This window comes from Chelonoidis abingdonii, chromosome 1, assembly GCF_003597395.2.
Source record: "Chelonoidis abingdonii isolate Lonesome George chromosome 1, CheloAbing_2.0, whole genome shotgun sequence".
Lineage (NCBI taxonomy): Eukaryota > Metazoa > Chordata > Testudines > Testudinidae > Chelonoidis > Chelonoidis abingdonii.
The window spans coordinates 366817732-366837568 of record NC_133769.1 but is presented as its reverse complement, the minus strand read 5'-3'; the positions used below and the strand labels follow the sequence as shown (position 1 = coordinate 366837568).

The following is a 19837-nucleotide window of genomic DNA, read 5'->3' as shown; positions in this document are numbered from 1 at the left end:
GAACCAGCCACCAGAGGGGGATACACTGTTACCCTGGGGGCCTCCAAATGACCTTCCTAAACACTGCAGCATAGCAGACCAACCCCTGTGATACTGTTCTAAAGGAATTCTTTCAGGGCAGGCTATTTCCCGGGGGCTCCATCAGGGAACTGAAATATTTTAAATGAGCAAATTTCAGAGAGCTATGCTGAGCGTCCCTTTAAGAGACACCTTGAAGCCCTCACTGGTAATGGCTGGTGACAGACACGGCACCAAGCGGGAAAGGGGATTTTTTTTTCCATGCTCCAGGCCAAGTTGGGGGGACAGTGGGAGGAGCATAATTCACTTTTGAACTCTGTCTTTTTTCCTTTTGCTTCACACCCGTGGTGAGGATTACGTGGGAGCAGCGACTGGGCTGCAGAACAACAGAAACCAGGCTGGCCGTATCAGATTGCAAGCCGCTTTCCCTCCTGGGCTTTGTATTTTTGTTTGCTTAGGAAGTCCAGTCCCCGCCCTAAGCCTCTCTTGGCTGGCTGGCAGTTGGAGAGGCGCTCTGGAATTCCACATGTGGGCTTGCTTGTTTTCTCTCTATACAGAGGCCATCCCACCCTCTCGCTGTATGACTTCATCCAGGGCTCTGTAAAGGAGGGATTAAAACCAAAGCTGCTCCAAACTTTCTCCCCCAGTTCAAGCCCCTTTCCCTCTCCGGCTGGCCTGGAAGCCAGCTCTCAGCTGCAGCAGTCAGCAGCCCTTGCCTGTGGCGCTTTCTGCCTCTGTCCATATTTGGTTTCCAGACTCTTTTGCTGAGCTCAGCTCGAAGCCCCCCCAGCCTGCCCCGCTCTGGGTTTTAGCTGGTGAGGGGGCTTTGTCATTCTCTGCTGATGCTCTGCCGTGTCTCCAGCGGTGACTGGACTCATCTGTTGCTTTCCTTGACCTGTTGCAGGCCCTGTGCGCTACGGTGACGACCAGCGACCTGGCTGAAACTCAGTCCTTGGTATTCTGCGGGGCGGAGGTGAGCTGCTTCTCCGGGGACCCCGACTTCCCGAACCCCATCGCCTTAGCCGAGCAGGCTGGACAGAAGCTGCAGATGGAATTCCTGCTTCATAACAAAAACTCAGGTAAGAGGAGCAGGTGAGACCAGGCAGAGCCCTCAAGCCGGGGCTGTGAGCAGGATGGAGGTCTGGGAATGCTGCTGCTGAGCTTGCCTTGCCTGAGAGAGACGGGTGGGCTGGGCTAGTGGTTACAGCATCAGACTCAGGCTCTGTTCTCTGCTCCGTTATTGACTGGTTCAAGGTCATGCACCAAGTCATTTTGTGTCGTTTCTCTCATCGGTGAAATAGGGCTGGGTACGCTCACCTACCTCGCTCATGAGGCTTGGTTTGCAACGTGTGCCAAGTGCTTTGAGATCCTCCGCACTACGGAGGAGGGGCCGAGTGTGGATAGCAAAGTTGCAAGAACTCTTAAGAGATCCTACGTGGGTTTGAAGCATTCGCTTGGAGAGTGCTAGGTCCCTGGCAGAGCTATTTGAAACTGGGCGGTATCGGTTCACATGAGCCAAGGCTTTGGTTCTGTGGGTCCCATGTGAACCCAGAACTGCCCTCGCCCCGTCCCTGGGCCTGCTCTGAACTCTTCCCTGCCTCCTCTTGGGCTGACTCAGAGCTAAACCTCCTGGCCCCAGTGTGGCTCAGGTTTCAGCCCCAAAGGACCAACTTTGGCAAAAACACAGTCTTTGGCGTGTAGCTGAAATCAGGCTAGTTCTGGTCAGGCTTCCAGGAAAGTTCCCCCATCATTCTGGAGAAAGTGTGAGGGGTGTATGAGCACAGGCAGTGGGTATGAATGAGGAGGGGGCTGATATGGGTGTACGTTGGCATCAGCTGTAACACACATTTAAACCTGTGTTTAAAAAGCCCTTCTTACCCAGAGAAAATGCAGCGAACAGCCCAGCTGCAAAGGCACCAGGAGTGGCAGCTTCTCTCCCACCTTCTCATGGGCTAGTTGGAATCTGCCTGGAGCTTCTTTCCGTGCTGTCCTAGCATGCCTCAGCAATCTAGGGCAGCGTCCGATGGGAGGGAGCCCTGTGGAGCTGGAGCCTGCAGTCCCTCCCCTGGGGGTCTGAAAAGTGATGTTCTCTCCCCTGCTTGGCCCCTGCGCTCCATCAGTATGAGATGAGAAGGAGTCAGGCTTGATTCGGCTCTTCACTGCAGCCGCGTAAATCAGGAGCGACTCTGCTGAAGTGGGAAGGAAGGGCAAGCTGGGTGGTGGTAGGAGCTGCTGGTTCCTATTCTGCCTGGTTGCACTCCGCCTGTTCTCAGTCACACAGTCACTGGGAGACCCAATGTGGAGCTCTGCCTTCCAGCCCATTGCTGGGACCTCTCCGGATGCCAGCACCCCCAGCGTCTGCTCCCGTGAAAGGCGATGCAAAGCGCCTGCTGACTGCCATGGCCCGCGCCGCGCTGTTCAGGTCCAGCTGGTTCTGCTAGTGGGCTGTCACCATGCTGCTGGTTCTTGGACGCCTGTGCATTCAGCGCAGCAGGGTGATGGAGTGCCAGCGGCAAAGGGTTGTCTGTTTTTCAAGTGACCACGCGTTAAGGTGACAGACCCAGGTGTTTTCAGGTGCTCGGGCAGATGGCTGGGGGAGGCGTGATCCATCAGCTACCTGGTATTCACCAAAGCAGTGCTCTGCCCTGGGCTGCTCTGCATTTCCCGTGAGGGCTTCTGCCCCCATCAGTGCTTTGCTGGGGTCTGACCTATGTGACTCTGAGCACCCGAGCTCCCAGCTGACTTCTTGCTCAGCGTGGCTCATTGCTTTGCAGCATTTGACTCTTCATGAGTGCGTCAAGCCACATACGAGCAGATCCTGGCCTCCAGGGGAAGATCTACTGTGTGCGTTCAGTAGAATCCCTCCTCACCCTGCATCGCCACAAACATTTCCCCACCGGCCGCGGCCCTGCAGTGCTCGATGTTAGATCCCGGCACGCTAGCGCTAGAGCACAACGGCCCATCTGCAAACAAGCCCAGGTTTTGGTTCGCTTCTGGCTCATCTCTCACCTGCAGCTCTGGTTCCATAGGACAAAATCCTCAAGTCAGTCAAAGGGCGTCTCATTCTAAAGGCTTCCTCCGGGTTCTGGTATGTCTCTGGAAAACTCTCATTGACTCGGGTAGGGACCCAGACTTTGCAGAGGGGAAAAAGGAGAGGAAATGTCCATCATTCGGGATACAACGCCTGGGAGCACAGTGTGGGCCAATCGATCTCTGCTGTCGATCTCTAGTCTAATCTATAGACTGCTCGCTCATGACCATAATGTCTGGGTGACCTATAAACCTCCTGAAGTTGATTTATGGGGCGGGGGGTGGAGGGAGGAGAGGGGGAGAAATCTGGGCCAGCAAGTTTAGAAATGTCAGCACAAAAGTAAATCCAGCTGGTGGGAGCCCTCTCCAGCCTGTGCATGATGAATCAGAGACATCTGAGAGCTCTTAGATAAAATAGTCCCTCTCCTGGGGCCATCCCGGGCTTGCTTCCTGCTGTTTGCCTGCAGTCCAGTGCGCTGAGTGGGTTTTGCAGAGTACATTTCTGGCAAGGACGTAAGGGCCCTGTCTATGAGGAATGGGCAAATCAGGCTGGAGAATGTGCAGTCCAGGCTCAAAACTCACACAGAGCAAGAGCCTGAATGCTGATGTCTCCCCCATCGATCATTTGTACAGCTGGGTTCTCAATGAGGCCAAAAACATAAGGGCTGAAGTACCACAGGAGGGGCTGTTTGCCGGGTATTTTCAGCCAGACCAGAAAGAGGGAGAAGCAGAGAGCTCTCGACAAAGCTGCTATGCCCAGATTGCCAGCTGGCAGAGCCAAAGGTTTCAGATAAGCATCTCTGCTGTAAACAGTCCTGGGCAGAGACCTTGCTTCTACACCACCCTATCCACCCTATACTTGTTAGAGAGAATGACCTTCTGCCCTGATTCCTGAGCACCTTCCCTGTGAGGAGCTCAGTGCGCTCCACTGACGTGGTTGATTTCAGCTTGAATGGTGTCTCTGCGAGGAAAGGAAGGAATATCTTTTCTGTTTTAAAGATGGGGAAACTGAAGCACAGAGTGGCGACATGACTAACGCAAGGTGTCTGTGGCGGAGCTGGGAATAGAGTCCAGCTCCCCTAGCCCCAAGACCATCCACCTGACTAGGAGAGTCTTTTTTTTTTTTTCCCCTTTTCTCCCCCTCAGGGTTAGCAGTGAATTCAACACTAGTGCCGTGCCCCCAGGCTGGCGTCGCAGGGTGTGAGGATGTGGCTTTTGTCTCCCCACCGGCCTGGCAGTTGGTTTACGTTAGATAAACCAGGCCCTGTCTGTGTCCAGTTTGTGTAGCTCAGGAATCCCTTCCCCTGACTTGCTGGTCACGAAGCAGCACAACAGAGCTGTCAGCTCGGAGAGATGAGCTCCAGCTGATTGCGCCGGCTCCTTCCATTAACAGAGCGATGACAAGGGACTGTAACAACAGCGTCTCCCCGGCCAGTCCCAGGGCTATTGTTGTGGGGCTCTATGACAGCCTGGTGGTGGGCCATTTCCGATGCCCTGCTGCAATCCTCACACAATCCACCTGCCTCTGCGATTGCCCTGAATGTGCCCTGCCACACTGGCGTCATCCCAGCCCCCCAAGCAGACCACCAGGCCTGCCTCCAGGGCTCACATGCCCAAGGAGGGGACCTCTATGCCAGGATCTCTTCTCTGGGCCCAAGCAGCAGAGTAGGAGAGGTACCACTGCAGTGGTGCTGCCTGGGAAGGTTAATTTACTGCCCCCTCGTACCTGGACATGAACGGTTCCCTACATTCAGTCTAGCAGTCCTACTGCTGGAGCCTTCGGCCCGGCCCCCCCACAGCCCTGCTTCTTAGCACCAGGCTGGTGGGAAGAGATGAGCCTCGCTGAGCACTCTGAAAGGAGCAAGAGCTTGGCTAAGCGCGACCATCAGCGGGAACAGTGCCATAGCCACAGCTCTGCGCTGAGACCACCCGGCCTCCAGCCACAGCAAGTCTCCACTCACCCATTTAACCCCCCTGCCCACCTGGCTGAGGGCTGGTGTCCCCCATACCTGGGCATTGCTCCTCATAAGGACGTAAAGAGCAGCTGGGCAGGGCGATGCTGGAGGGCAGCTCAGCTCGGGCCAAGGGGTGCAGGAAGCGCCCCGTGTACACCTTGGGAGGTGGCAGCAGGAGGGGACGGGGTGCTGAGCGGTAGGTGGTGAGAGAGCCGTGAGGTGGCACAAAGCCCAGAGCTCCCAGGAAAGGCCTGTGTCGGCCATTGCTAAGAGCACCAGCTGCAGCACGCAGGGCAGTCGAAAACTCGGAATAACGTGCAGACGCTGCTCCCTACAGAGCACCTGGTCTCTTACCCCCTTCACCCTGCACAGCACGTCGCGTCTCAGCATCCTGTCAGCCCCCGGGGAGACAGGAGAGCCGTCTCCCCTATAGCTGGCTAGACATCGCAAAGCTAGGGCTGTAGCCCAGAGCTCCCCTCCGGCTGCCCTGCTGGGATAAGCCATTGCTGCTCAGCCCCTCTGCTTCTTTCTGGGGTGCTGGCTTATCGGACGTAAGAGAGGGCTTGGGGCAGCCTAGGCAGAGGATGCTGTGGGTGTGACTGAGGTCTCTTCGTTGGCAGGTGAGGGGTTAACACGTCTCACTTAGGCAGGGTGGGCCGCTCAGAGGGCTGGGAGTTGGATATGGTGTCTGAGCTCTGTCCCCCCCGAGGGTCTGTAGGGTCTGAAAGCTGACAAGCTGCTGGCTGTTGGGCAGCCTGCGCTGTTGGTTTCAATCCAGCTCCGAGGGTGCACGTAACAGCGGTTTGTGGTCTCGGCAGAGAGGCCAAGGGTTAACTGAGCCCCGGAGACTGAACCCCTCTCTCATCCTTAGATGGGTCTCTCTGGGCCAGATTGAGTCCTACAGGCAGCGCTGGGCACCATGACAGCTAGCACCGGGCCTGCTCTAAGAGTGGTCTCTGGGGCTGCCCGGGGGTACTATAGAAAAGTGACAGAAAGCAGCGTCTAGCCTGTGGCCAAATGGTTGTTTTCATAGGAAGCTGGTAGGTTGCCCTGACCACCTCAAGGTTGCTGTTTGCCCTGGGCTGCCAATGCCAGAGTGATGCTTGGCTCCTAGCCAGCGAGAGCTCAAATCCCTGTTCCGCTGGGCGCGGCATGCACCTAATTGGCCTTTAATGCTATTTGTTACTGCAGAGATCCCGCAGGTGGAAGCGGGGAGCAGCGAGGAGAAGCACTACTCGGTGATCCTGCCATCTGTCACTCACAACGGCTTCCTCCACAAGACGCCCTCCATGGCCAAGCTGGTGCATGAACGGAAATCCCGGGAAGGTAGGGGCTTCGGTGGTTACCTGCTGGGGAGAGGAGGTGGGCAGGGTTGGGGCAGCATCATGCGGCATGGTGCAGCGCAGGGCCCGTTGCTGTCTGAGGTGGCACTGTCCTTCTGTCAGGCTACAGCAGCTCGTTCTGTGGCTCAGGGTAAGTGTCTCTTACAGAAAGAAGACCCAGCCCTATGCTGCAGAGAGTAGAAAACCCCAAGACGGATACAGACGCACCCGGGGTGGCTTTGGTGATGGGGTGTGACCCAGGCCGTGTAGGGTGTCAGATGTCTCTGTAGATGCCTAGCATAAGCGGTGGCAGCTCTTGACTTCGGTTAACGCTGTGGCGCCAGCCCAGCTGTGGGAGCTGGAGTCCTGCCTGCACGTCATTAACAGAGTTGTTTGTGAGCTCCAATGTGCAAACCCAGTGCCAGGACCAGGGGTGGCCTAGAGGGCAGAATTTGGCTGACAGAACCTTTGCTGGCAGTGTGGAGGTGTGGGAAGGGAAGAGCCCAACCTGGCTCTCGGATCCCCGGGGAAACCTGCAGGCCTGGCCATTGGACAATCCATTTTTTTTGCTTGGAAACTGAGCGGGTTTCGTCTGGGGTCCGTAAGCCACAGTTAACGCCGCGCCCCCTTTAACTCCTGTCCCCCGTAGAATTCAGCCGCCGCTGGTGCACCCTCAACGACAGCATCTTCAGCTACTACGAGAATGATCGCAATGCCGTGCCTAATGGCGAGATCAAGATGGAGGAGATCGTGTGCCTGGTGAACAACCCGCCTGACACCCACGGGTAAGGATCTGCCCACCCCGCATGGCCCCAGGGGGCCCCAGCCCACAGAAGCACTCTACAGGGAATGGGAACATAATGACCCCTCTCTGGCGAAGACTGGAGCAGCAACAGTAGCGAGGCCAGTGAGTGCTAATGACATTGGGAGGGCCCATGGGTGCCGTCCAGCTATTTCTAGAGCTGTGTGCGTAAAAAGTGAGTTTGGAACTCCCAGTGTCTGGTCATGGCTCTGCCGGTGACGTGCTTTGGACATGTTACTTAAACCTTTTTCTGAGTTTCCCCATTAGTAGTATAGGACTCAGACCTACCTACCTTTGTGGGGATCATTTGCTGCGTGAGTTAGCTGCATCGCAATAGGAATTCCTTGCAGCAGCATTAAATCTACCTTGGCTTGGGTCTCAGAAGGGTCTTTCCAGTCCCTGAGGAATTTGTCTCCTCCAGGGAATCGAACCACCTGTCCCTGAATGTGAAAGTAGCAACGCTGTCTCCTAGGCGAAAGCAGAGCCTTCTGATAACTGTTCGTACCCGTAGCAGTGAGAGCATCTTCCAGGCTGTCAGCGTGCAATTCCCGGGTGTGGCTTACATGACAGTTGCCTGATTCTCTCCTCACACTGGTGTAAATATGGAGCAGCATCCCTGAAGTCAGCGGGGTTCTTGAGCTCGGTCCCGTAGCCTGGCGAGGTCCTTTGTGGTCGCTCCGTGGACTGGAGACTCTCACAGCGGCCCTGGAGCCGGTGAGGCAGCTCTGTAGAATCATCGGCGTGTCGGCGGGAAGGGACCTCGAGAGGTCATCAAGTGCAGCCCCCTGCGGTGAGGCAGGGCCAAATAAACCCAGAGCAGCCCTGACAGTGGTTTGTCCAGCCTGGTCTTACAAACCTCCGGTGACAGGGATCCCACAGCCTCCCTCGGAAGCCTGTTCCAGAGCTGAACTCCCCAGAGAGTTAGAAAGTTTTTCCTAGTATGTATCCTAAACTTCTCATACTGCAGATTAAGCCCATTGCTTCTTGCCCCACCTTTGGTGGACGTGGAGAGCAACTGATCACTGTCCTTCTTTAGAACAACCCTTAACATATCTGAAGACTGTTCTTAGGACCCCCTCAGCCTTCTTTTCTCAAGACTAAACTTGCCCAGATTTTTTCAACGTTTCCTCCCAGCTCAGGTTTTCTACCTTTGATCATTTCTGTTGCTCTCCTCTGAACTCTTTCCAGTTTGTCCCTGTCCTTCCTGAAGCCTGGCACCCAGAACTGGACACAGTTATCCAGCTGGTAGAGAGGGACAGGTACCTCCTATGTCTTCTACACACTTCTGTTGATACACCCCAGAATCACATTAGCCTTTTTTATGGCTGCATCACATTGACGACTCCTGTTCCCTTTGTGACCCACTCTAACCTCCAAGTCCTTTTCAGCAGTACGACCACCTAGCCAGTTATTTGCCACTTTGTGGTAAGGCCTTTGATTTTTCCTTCTTCCGTGAAGGACTTTGCACTTGTTTGGATTGAATTTCATCTTGTTGATTTCAGACCAATTCTCCTATTTGTCAAGGTCCTTTTGAATTTTTAAACCTGTCCTCCCATCTGCAGATTTCATAAGCATCCTCTCTACTCCATTATCTAAGTCATTAATGAAAGTATTGAATTGCACTGGACCCGGGGCTGACCCCTGTGGGACCCCACTAGATAGACCCTCCTAGCTTGACAGCAAACCATTGATAACAACCCTTTGACTATGGTCTTTCAGCCAATTGTGCACCCACCTTATAGTAATTTCATCAAGACCACATTTCCCTAGTTTGTTTATGAGACTGTCGTGCGGACCTGTGCCAAAAGCCTTACTAAAATCAAGGTATATCATGTCTACTGCTTCCTCCTTATCCACTAGGTCAGTATCCTATCAAAGAAGGAAATTAAGTTGGTTTGGCATGATTTGTTCTTGGCAAAGCCATGCTGTCTATTCCTTATAACCACATTATCCTCCACAGGCTTACACATGGATTGTTTAATAATTTGTTCCAGTGTCTTCCCAGATATTGAAGTTAGGCTGAGTGGTCTTATAATTCCCTGGGTCTTCCTGGTTCTCCTTTGTAAAGATAGGTGTTATGTTTACCCCTCCCCAGTCATCTGGGACCTCACCCAACCTCCAGGAGTTCTCAAAGATAATTGCTAATGATTCCGAGATTTCTTTGGCTAGTTCCTTACGTACCCTAGGATGAATTTCATTAGGTGCTCCTGACTTGAACACATCTAACTTCTCTAAATATTCTTTAACCTGTTCTTTCCTTGTTCCGGCTTGAGTTCTTTCCCCTTGGTTGTCAGTATTGATTGTGTTGAGCATCTGGTCACCGTTAACCTTATTAGTGAAGACTGAAGCAAACTATGCATTCAACAGCCATCTTTTTGTCATTAGTTATTAGTACCTCTTCTCCGCTAAGTAGAGGACCTTCACTTTTCTTCTCTTCCTCTTGCTCCTAATGTTTTTAAAGAACCTCTTCTTGTTGCTGTTTATGTCCTTGCCAGGTCTAACTCGTTTTGTGCCTGAGCTTTTCTGATTTTGGCCCTGCACACGCGTGCTGTTCTTTTGCACACCTCCTTAGCAATTTGACCAGGTCTCCACTTTCTGTAGGATTCCTTTTTGATTTTGAGGTCATTAAAGAGCTCCAGATGCAGCCGTATTGGCCTCTCACTATTCTTCCTGTCTTTCCTTTGCATCGGAATAGTTTGCAATTGTGCCTTTAATATTGTTTCCTTGAGGAACTGCCAGCTCTCCTGGACTCCTTTTCTCCTTAGATTTTCTTCCCATGGGACCTCACTAGTTCTCTAAATTTGTTAAAGTCTCCCTTGTTTGAAGTCCATTGTCCTTATTCTGATGCGCTTACTCCTTCCTTTCCTTAGAATCATGAAATCTATCATTCCCCCCTGTTGGTCAGAATCAAGTCTAAAATGGCTGCTCCCCAACCCCCGGTTACTTCCTCTGCTGTTGTCCCTGATTCATTCCAAGAACTTACTGGAGATTTTGTGTTTTGCCATATCACTTTCTCAGTCAAGGTCTGGTTGGTTAAATTCCCCCATTGCTACCAGATCCCGTGGTTTGGATATTTCTATACCAGCCTCCTCCTCCTGTAGCTTCCCAGCAGATGCCTGGGACTCTCAGAGCTGCTTTTGCAGTGAAGCCCTTGTTGTGACGAAGGAAACTGGGCCTGGGCCCCATGCAGGGGACTGCAGAGCAGTACGGGGTAGTTTGGAGTAAAGGTGGAGCTGGGACCAGAAAGGGCTCGGGGTTAAATGAAATCCTCAGTGTACGTGTCTCCTTCCTTCCTTTATTCTCGCTCTCTCCCTCGCGCAGGTTTGAGAGCACATTTGAGGTCTACATCGAATCGGAGAGACTGTACCTCTTTGGGCTGGATAACCCAGAGGCCATTCGGAAGTGGGTCAAGTCCATAGCCAAGGTAAGGGGCAGCCTGGCGCTGAGAAGCGGTGGAGGGAATTTGCTAGGGGTTGAATCCCGGTCTGGATTTGAATGGAGCCTGGTCTCCAGGCAGAGGTGAAAATAACTTCAGGGACTTACCGATACGCAGGGCCAGGGTCCTGAGCAGGCAGACGGGGACTCTTGGGGGGGAAGAGGTGTGGCCTCAGGCAGAAGGGGCGGGCCTTTAAATCCCCATGCCCATTAAATTGCTGCCGCTACCCTAGGGCTCTGGTGGCAATTTAAAGGGCCTGGGGCTCTGGCTGTGGTAGCGGCGGCTGGGAGCCCTGGGCTCTTTAAATCGCTGTCGGACGCCCAGGGCTCCTGGATGCCGCTGCTACCCTGCGGCTCTGGCAGCGGGGCTCTGGTGGCCCAGGGCTCCGGCTGTGGCCGGGAGCCCAGGGCCCTTTTAAATTGCCCACCTGAGGAAGCTGCCCCCTGCTGGTACAGTTGGCTGTGTACCGGCTCTTGCCGGTACGCTGGACCGGAGCGGATGAGCTTCCTTTCACCTCTGTCTCCAGGACAGTTCCCAAGTGAGGCCCTGCACAGGGCGCTCTGGCAGGTAACTGGGCATGAGCAGCGAGTCTCGGGACTGGGACATTATCCTCGCTGCATGGTCCTGTCCTCTCAAATCACTCAGGAGCCCAGTGTGGGGCTTGTTGACTAGGGCCAAATTTGGAAGCAATCTAGAGCTTACTCCCCTGGGGGCCTGGGGAACCAGATTCAGGGGCTGTGAGCAAGGGCGGCGAGTGAGTCCCAGTCAGGGTAACGCTGCCACTGCAGGAGAGATTCGCTGCCTCTTACTGGGACATGGGGAGCTGAGGGGCCCAGCAAGGAGAATTCCCCAGCACGTAGGGCTGCAGTTTAGGACTGTGCCAGGGAGGCCTCTCCACAGCACACGCTGCTCCAGAGATTCTGGGGCCACAGCCCCTGGGCTGCCCTGGGGAAGTTGCTTTCAGTTAGAGCAGCCCCTGAGGCTGCTCTGATTTATGCCAGGTGCTGCTTCAGCTCTTGGCCGGCCCAAAATCCAGGTGGCACAAAGGTGGCTACTGCCAGCTTTCCCCTCCCACTGTCATGCACCCCCCACAGGAGGTGCAGCTCCTTGGTGGGCTCTGCGTCCGGCTCCTTGTTCATGGCTGGGTAGCTGTAATGACGCACAAGGGCTCACGGCTTCTCGCCTCTCTTCTCCCTGCCCACGCCTCAGTCCTTCATCCACCCCCGAGCGGATGAGCTGCTGAGTTACGACTTCGAGCGGATCGGACGGCTGCAGTACAAGGGCGGCCTGAACCTGGAGCGGGCCAAGGAGGGCTGGTTCGCCCTCGCCCAGTCCGTCCTCTATGCCTTCTTCGAGGACAGTGACAAGGAGGAGGCTGTGCACCTGAAGAAGCTGCAGGAGCTCTGTATGCACCACACCCATTCCTGCTTTCATGCTGTCCCTCTTCCTGGGCCCCTTGCCTTGCTTCTCCATAGAGGGGGGTCTGGTCCCTGGGCCTGACTGGTGTCATCCCCACCCACCCCACGGCTTGCCCCGTCCTTTCCCCTCGCCACATTGAAACTCAGTGCTGTGAGTCTGACAGGCCACTGGCGTTTGTACAGAACAATCCATTTAGACAGCACCTGTGATCCTGGAGGGTCTCGGAGCACGGTATGGGCTGGGATCACTCCCCTAGTGCTGAAATGCAGCCTGCTCTGGGGAGGAACCTGCCAGTTGTTCTCCTCTAGTAACGCTCCACGATTACACTCCTAAGCGGGGCAGTGAGGGAGAGCACTCCTCTGATAGAATCTAAAGGCAGCAAGGTGGTCGCCCAGGACGGAGGGGTTAATACCCCTTCTGCAAAAGGTGCCCCAAAATCTTCAGGTGCATATCTACTGTGGCACAATGACCCCCACCCCAAACTTGGGGCTTGGTTCAGTGCCAACTCCAGGAGGCTAGTGCCACCTGCCGCACCACTGTCCAATGTACCACCCAGAGAGAAGTCTGTTAGTGCCACCTCTCTCAGGGCCCTAGCTCCCTGCAGCACTGCTGTGGGTCTCCTCATGTTAGCACCTCTGTTGGCAGCTGGTGCTTTGGATGGTGGATCTTTCACCAGCAGAACCGAGCTCCGACCTCCGCCTAGTCGCAGGATGGGGAAGGTGAGCTTCCCGCACTAGTGCAATCTCACGGCATCTCTGCTTTTCATTTCACAGCCATCCAAGGGGACAGTCTGGTTCTGGTGGAGAGAAGAAGGTAAAAAGTCTGTTTGTGCTTCGTGTAGTGCAGGGCAGAACCGAGGGAGAGATCCTTCGGGTTTGTTAGATCCTGCAGGTTCTTAAAAGTGGCAGGGTTTTAATCGAAAGCCGAAAGGGACTAAAAATCACCAGTGGCACCGGAGGTGGGTAGGTGATGAGATGGGGACTTCCCTACATCCCTTGGGCAAATCAGGCCGTCTTAGCAGAGGCAGGAAGCAACTGCCGCCTGCTATATGCTCAGTGGCTCCTGTGAAACAATCTGGTTGGCCTCAGTCCGTTTCTGCGGGGGCAGGCGTTCACCACGTCTGACACTGAAGACCTGCCCCTGTTTAACGCTTCCAGCAGAGGGCGCAGAGGTTGCTGTCTCTCCAGGGAGATGGGCAGGGCCAGGCTGAGACGCATCGCGGTGGGCAGGGCTGTGGGGGGTAGTGTGAACACGTGGCTGCCCAGGGCTGTTCACCCAGTACCTTCCGCCCACGTGGAATTCAGTTTAGTGGGCAGGAACCTCTGAGGCTAGGGGTGCTGCAGCCTAGATGCATCAGCTGACGGACTCTCCAGCAAAGCTTACTCCTGGCATGTATAGCAGTCCCGGTTGTTGTTTCCCAGCTAAGAGGCTGTGGGGCCTTGTTTCTCTCCCCAGGACGCTGTACATCCAAGGGGAGAGGAAGCTGGATTTCTTGGGTTGGGTGGCTGCCATCCAGAAGGCTGCGGGGAGCTCCGGCGACACGTTGTCTGAGCAGCAGCTCACGGAGTCGGACATCCCCGTCATCGTAGACAGATGCATCGATTACATCACGCAGTGCGGTACGTCCGCACCCAGGAGCTCCCTGTCTGTGGGCATGCAGCAGGCCCTCTCCCCCTCGCCTGCATGCCAGGGACACTTCTGCTTCCAGAGGCAAGCCCCTGGCCCAAGAGATGGTTTGGTTCTGGATGGGCCATTGGTCAGCACCGTTACCCAGCACCTCCCTAACCCATGCTGGCGAAGGCTGGGGTTTTCGCCTTCCTCTGCAGCATGGGGCAGGGGTCACTGCAGGTTTAAACTAGTATAAATGGTGGATTCTCTGTAACTCAAAGTCTTTAAACCATGATCCGAGGACATCAGTAACTCAGCCAAAGACTAGGGGTCTATTACAGGAGTGGGTGGGTGAGTCTCTGTGGCCTGCGATGTGCAGGAGGTCAGACTAGATGATCATGATAGTCCCTTCTGACCTTAATGTCTATAAGTCTGAGTCTATAATGGAACCGTAGTGACAATTCAGAGGTGCAGACTGTGGCACACCCAGCTCCAAGAGGACAAGGGAAGTGCAGGCAGGTATATTACCACCTGCCTTCTCTCCTTGACCTACTGCAGGATGCATCCATCGCATTAGCAGGCTACCTCCACCCAGCCTGGTGAGGGGGTAGGAAAGCGACTTCTGTGGCTGGTTGCAGTGGTGGCTTCAGGGCATTCGAAGTGTTGTGTTGAGCTCCTCCTTAGTGGCCAGGTCTGAACACCCCATCTGTAGCTGGCTACCCCATCTCCTGCCCCGTTCCTTCCTCTGCAACAAATTCCCTTCCTTAAACTCCCTTCTGTCCCATTCTCGGGCCCCTTCTTGGGCTCTTTCTAGATGTGTCAAGAATAGCAGCACCACATCTCAGTGTTTTGATGCAGGCTTGATGAGGGCCCAGCCAAAATGTGGGTCTGAGGCTTAAAGGACTGATTATTACACGGGTTTGTTTCCTTTGCCAAGGCTGGATGCAGAGCCCCTGGCATGCAGGGGAAAGACTCCCAGGGACTAGACTGGGCTTTGGATCCAGCTCTCTGACTCCTGCAGAAATTGGTGGTGGTCACCGGGCACAGGCTGAGAGAGGGACATTGGTCTTCCATTCCTTGCAGAGCTCCGCTTGGCTTCTTGTGTCAGGGCAGTGGGAGGGCGGGTGGCCTGTGATTTCCCGTGGGAGAGCTCTTTGTTCTTCACATCGCTGACCTCGAGTGACCTGTCCTGCTCCAGGGCTGACCTCGGAGGGGATTTACAGGAAGAGCGGCCAGAATTCCAAAACCACCAGCCTGCTGGAGATGCTCCGGAAGGACGCGCGCAGGGTCCGGCTCAAGGAAGGGGAGCACCACGTGGACGATGTCTCCAACACGCTGAAGAGGTTCTTCCGAGACCTCGGGGATGGGCTCTTCACCAAAGAGTTCTGCCAGGACTGGCTGAAGGCAGCAGGTAGGGGGCGCTGCTGTCCTCTCCTGGCAGAGCCTTGAATGACAGGAGCTGAGGCTAGGTGATTCAGGGCTCCCTTCTGGCCTGACAGTCCATAAATCTGTGAGTCTGACACAAGGGGGCTGCATTGCAGGGAGAGCAGTGGCAGCTGGGTGCCCCGGAGTGGGAGGATAATGGGGAGTCCAGGTTGTTAACAGGCCCTGCTTTAGAGAGGAGTGTGTATCCCAAGAGGGGAGACTAATCTGGGATGGGGTTAGATCAAGGGATTGGAAGTCACGGTTGCTGGTTCCAGTCCCAGCTCTGCCACGTGCCTGCTGGGTGACCTTGGGCAACTGACTGCCCTCCCTGTGCCTCAGTTTCCCCATCTGTGACATGGGAGTTATACTATTTACTTCTCTCACACTGGAGTGTATTGAAGCTTAACTGCTGTCTGTAAAAGACTTTGAGAGCCATGGAAGGAAGGCACCAGAGAAGGGCAAATCACTGTCACAAATTCTTACTCCTCTGGCTGCACAGCATGTCCTCTTAGAGTGTCACGGGAACAGAACTCCCAGCCTTTTGCTCCTAGAGCTCAGCTAATCTCCATGAGCTGTGAGCCGTATGGGCCTGCGACACACAGTTCAGAGTTCTGATGCCATCCAGTAGGGGGCAGTATGACATGCACACACCAGCCAGCTCCCTATGGGATTCATATTATGATTGATTATTGCAGGATTAGGCATTTCTGCTATGGGTGGAGCTTAGTTATCTCAAGTCAGTAGCAGACGACTCAGCCAGTCCCTCTGCCTGTGTCGCTCCAGCACTGCACAGCAGGATGCTACAGCCTGCTCAGTGGGCTCTAGTCTGAGACATTCTTTCCTGGTTTATTTAGCCTGGAGAGCTCTGCTGAGCAGGTGGGTGAGACACACAGCTGAGCTGCAGCAGACTAGTGCCACCTCCTGGCTCCTCCGTGGCACCATCTGGCTGGGAAACAGCATCTGGGCTGCAGATGTTTTGTTTGGAGAACTCTGAGCAGCGTGAGGGCTCTGGTTCCGGGGGTTAGAAGTGGCCAGGCGCAGACAGGGCCATGAATCACAGCAAGAGAGATCTGGAGCCTGCCCTGACTGAGTGGGGAACACGGCACAGGAACCAAGTCCCTCTGCGGTGGGAGGATCTGAGTCTTCTTGTGGGGCAGGGCTGAGGGAAAACGAGGGGAGCAGGGCTGGACTGAGACGCAGGCGGGTCCCAGATCTCCAGCCTCGCTGGGGTGGGGGGTGTTTCTTCTCTTGATGGGCTCGCGGCAGGTCAGAGGGATGAGGCAATGCTTTGGCTTGTCCAGCACAGCAGAAAGGACGCCGGACCGTTCACCCTTTACAGGTGGAGCTGCCCAGCAGCACCAGCACCTGGGATGGGTGAATCCGGCAGACAACCAGCTGAGATCTGAGTGGGGAGCTCAGCCGTGTCCCTCCCCTACCCACGCCCCTGCCTGTCCGGGCTGTCCTCTACCCACACCCCTGCCTGTCCGGGCTGTCCCCTACCCACGGCCCTGCCTGTCCGGGCTGTCTCCACCCACGCCCCTGCCTGTCCGGGCTGTCCCCTACCCACACCCCTGCCTGTCCGGGCTGTCCCCTACCCACGCCCTGCCTGTCAGGGCTGTCTCCACCCACGCCCCTGCCTGTCCGGGCTGTCCTCCACCCACACCCCTGCCTGTCCGGGCTGTCCCCTACCCACACCCCTGCCTGTCTGGGCTGTCCTCCACCCACGCCCCTGCCTGTCTGGGCTGTCTCCACCCATGCCCACGGACAGGTCATTGGTTGAGGCAGCGCAGTCAGGTTTGCACAGTGCGGCTGGCTGGAGGCTAGAAGAAAAGCACGAGACCTGAATCCCTCCAGGAAGGCTGGGTGGGTCCCAGAAAGTCTCCCCCGAGTGTCTTCACCACGTGGCCCCTTCTGTTCCCCCAGTGCTTCTTCCCAAGTGGGGCCACCCCCTTTGCCCAAGTCTACCCCAGCAGGTAGCAATCCTCTGTGTGCCACACCACCTCCTCTCTGCATCCAGCACGCCCCAGCCCTTCCTCTGCTGCCTCCTCCTGGCTGAACAGCAGCTGAGGACTTGTGTCTAGGGATGGGAAGCCAGGGGATCCCGTGAGGAGAAGCAGCTAGTGGTTGGGGATGGGGCAGGTGAGGGGCAGTCTGGGAAATGGATGGATGGGGCTCAGGCAAGCAGAGGAGGGTCCGGTGAGAGTCCAGCTCAGTTTGTACCATGGATGACCCCTGGCAGGGAAGCCTAGCAGCCAATCTGGCAGCATTTGGCTGGTAGCCTCCTCCCCCAAACCCAACCGCTCTGCCACCGAGCGGCTCTGCTCACCCTGTGCTCCACTTCCTTCCCCACCAGCGGTTGAAAATGAGGAGGAGAAGGTCAGCCAGTACCGCCATCTCCTGAGCAGCCTCCCCGTGGTGAACAGAGCCACAGTCAAAGCGCTGATCAACCACCTGTACCGGTAAGGGGGGCATGGTGTGGCTCCACTCTGGGCCTGGCCGAGGCCAGTGCTCTCTGGTGGGTGCTGGAGCTGTGTGCCCCATTCTGCCAGCTGGGCAGCAAGACCTGGGGTCCACCCAGCTGGAGAGTCACTCACCAGGCCTCCCTGCTAAGGAAAGAGGTGCTGGGTTTACCTGCTGGTTTGGGATGCAGCGAGATACGGATTGTTCTCTCGCTAACAGGCTGTGGAGGGGAAGGGGCTAAAGCCAGGGATTCAGGAGACTTAATCCCCTGCTCTGCCAGCAACTGACTGTGTGACCCCAAGCATGTTAGAAGTGAACTTCCGCACAGGGCGGTTGTGAGACCCTCCTATAAAGGAGGCTCCAGATATGCACAGTGTTGTTCGGATGAAGGCCAGACTCAGGATCAGCAGAGCAGTGTTTGTCTTTCCCAGAGTTCCTGGGACAGGTTCTTCCGCCTCCTCTTCAAAGAGCCATGCGCCTTTTATGGCTAATGGGTCCCACCTGCCAGGTCTGTGTAGCCATTTATTTTATGAATTATACTACAGTGGGTTCAGCTCTGGCAGCTACAGTCTCATGTTCAGCAGAGCTCTCTCTCTTTGTTCTGGATCTAGAGCCCACAGGAACACTTGAAACCATAGCCAGGTAACACAGACACTCACAAGAACATCTCTGTTAGCTGTTTGATTAAAGTTACCAACAGAGTTCTGAATGTCACAGGCTTGGCACTTCCTAGAGATAAGTAATGACAGACATGCTCACATCCTCCTAGATGGGGTTCAAGTCTGTTGGCCCTCTCAGAGGCGGCTCATCAATATGGGCATGGTTCCTGCTGGAGGTGTCCCATGGAAAGCTGAATTTTTCAGCTCTGGGCACCCTCTTTTACACTGTGATTCTGTCTATACCTACATTCTGTGTGTGTACCTGGAAGTGTCCACCCTCTCTTTCTTACTGGTCTGTGTCCCCTAGAAACACAAGGGACCCTTATAGGCTGGGCAGATTCTCTTAACATTTATGTACCTCCTTTATTTTGTGGAAGACAATATTTGCTGTTACAGCATTTTATCATTTAAATTTAATCTTCCGGCTAAACTTCCACAGTATTACCGGCCGGTACCTCTTTTCCCATCATCTTTCGGGTTATTTCTCGGTCATTGACTCATGTCAACATTTCTTGTCTCCAAGGCCTAAAATAGCTGAGCTAAAATCTTGCAGGTCTCAGCCTACAGGTTTTTGCATTTCAGCTTGTCTGACTCATGTCTAGTACATGGTTCCTCTAACTACCGAGCAGTCTTGTACTTCTGTAATCCTGCAAATAACCTCTCATTAACATACAATAAATATGTATGATATAAGATGTTGATTAATCATAACATCACACAATAGGTGGATAATAAACTAAAATCATTGCCTGCGTCTGGCTGGATCTGTCAGGAAGCACAGCTCGTTCCCTTCCGCCAGCTGGAGAGAGAGGAACTCCTTCCTACCCACTCCTTGGTAGTTCTGTTCCCAGCTGCCCACCAGCCCTGCCAGGAGCCAGAGCAGAATTCAAACCCCATCCCCTGTTAACAGCAGCTGGCTCCTTTGACCCAGCAGCGTCCCTGAGCCATTCACCCAGCGGCTGGGGTTTGCCCTAGGTCAGAGGTGGAGCAGGGTATGTCTGGCCGAGAGGGTTCCCACCACTAGGGAGCAGAGACCTAATAAGGCGTATAGGTGTCTAGCTCCCACGGAGATCAGTAGAGCACTGCACACAGCAACCCATGGAGGGTCCCCCCAGAAACACACACCCCGACTGTCCTGCCGAGATCTGAGAGGGCCATTGGGGCAGGGTGGGGAGGCAGCTGGAGCTCTGGGAGGAGCTGTCCTTAATGTGCTGGCTTTCCGCAGGGTCCAGTACTTCTCCGAGATGAACCAGATGAACACACACAACCTGGCAATCGTCTTCGGGCCGACGCTTTTCCAGACGGACGGGAAGGACTACAAGGCAGGGCGTGTGGTGGAGGATCTCATCAGCCGCTATGTGGTCATATTTAGTGTACGTAGCGTTCAGAAGCCCTGCTTCTCAGCGGAGCGAAGGCTTCCAGGCCTACAGTCTTCCCCACATACACTCGGCTACTGGGCACCTGTAGAAAACATTGCCTCCTTCGCCTAGCCAGAATGAGCGTTCGCACTGTTGTCCATTGTAACATGGTCTCTATCTGTTCAAGCTCTTCTGTGGAGCAGTGTGGTTTGGTGGCCAGAATGTTAGACAGCAAATCAGGAGATTGGCTTCTACTGCCAGCTCTGCTACCTTGGGCAAGCTCCTTCCCCTCCCTGTGCCTCAGTTTCCCCATCATACCGATGGTACTAACCTCCTTTGTGAAGA

General features: G+C 54.9%; 1 protein-coding gene across 13 annotated transcripts in view; it reads left to right on the top strand.

Moving 5' to 3' along the window:
• Positions 1-19837, top strand: part of ARAP1 (ArfGAP with RhoGAP domain, ankyrin repeat and PH domain 1) — a 187946-nt gene that overhangs the window by 138255 nt on the left and 29854 nt on the right. For all 13 annotated transcript variants that reach the window (XM_075061840.1, XM_075061841.1, XM_075061842.1 and 10 more), the window contains 10 exons: positions 923-1097; positions 6195-6329; positions 6975-7110; positions 10449-10551; positions 11773-11968; positions 12756-12795; positions 13438-13601; positions 14789-15001; positions 17369-17474; positions 19360-19507. In XM_075061840.1, coding sequence (XP_074917941.1) covers positions 923-1097; positions 6195-6329; positions 6975-7110; positions 10449-10551; positions 11773-11968; positions 12756-12795; positions 13438-13601; positions 14789-15001; positions 17369-17474; positions 19360-19507 — 1416 coding nt within the window. The remainder of the gene's footprint in view (positions 1-922; positions 1098-6194; positions 6330-6974; positions 7111-10448; positions 10552-11772; positions 11969-12755; positions 12796-13437; positions 13602-14788; positions 15002-17368; positions 17475-19359; positions 19508-19837) is intronic.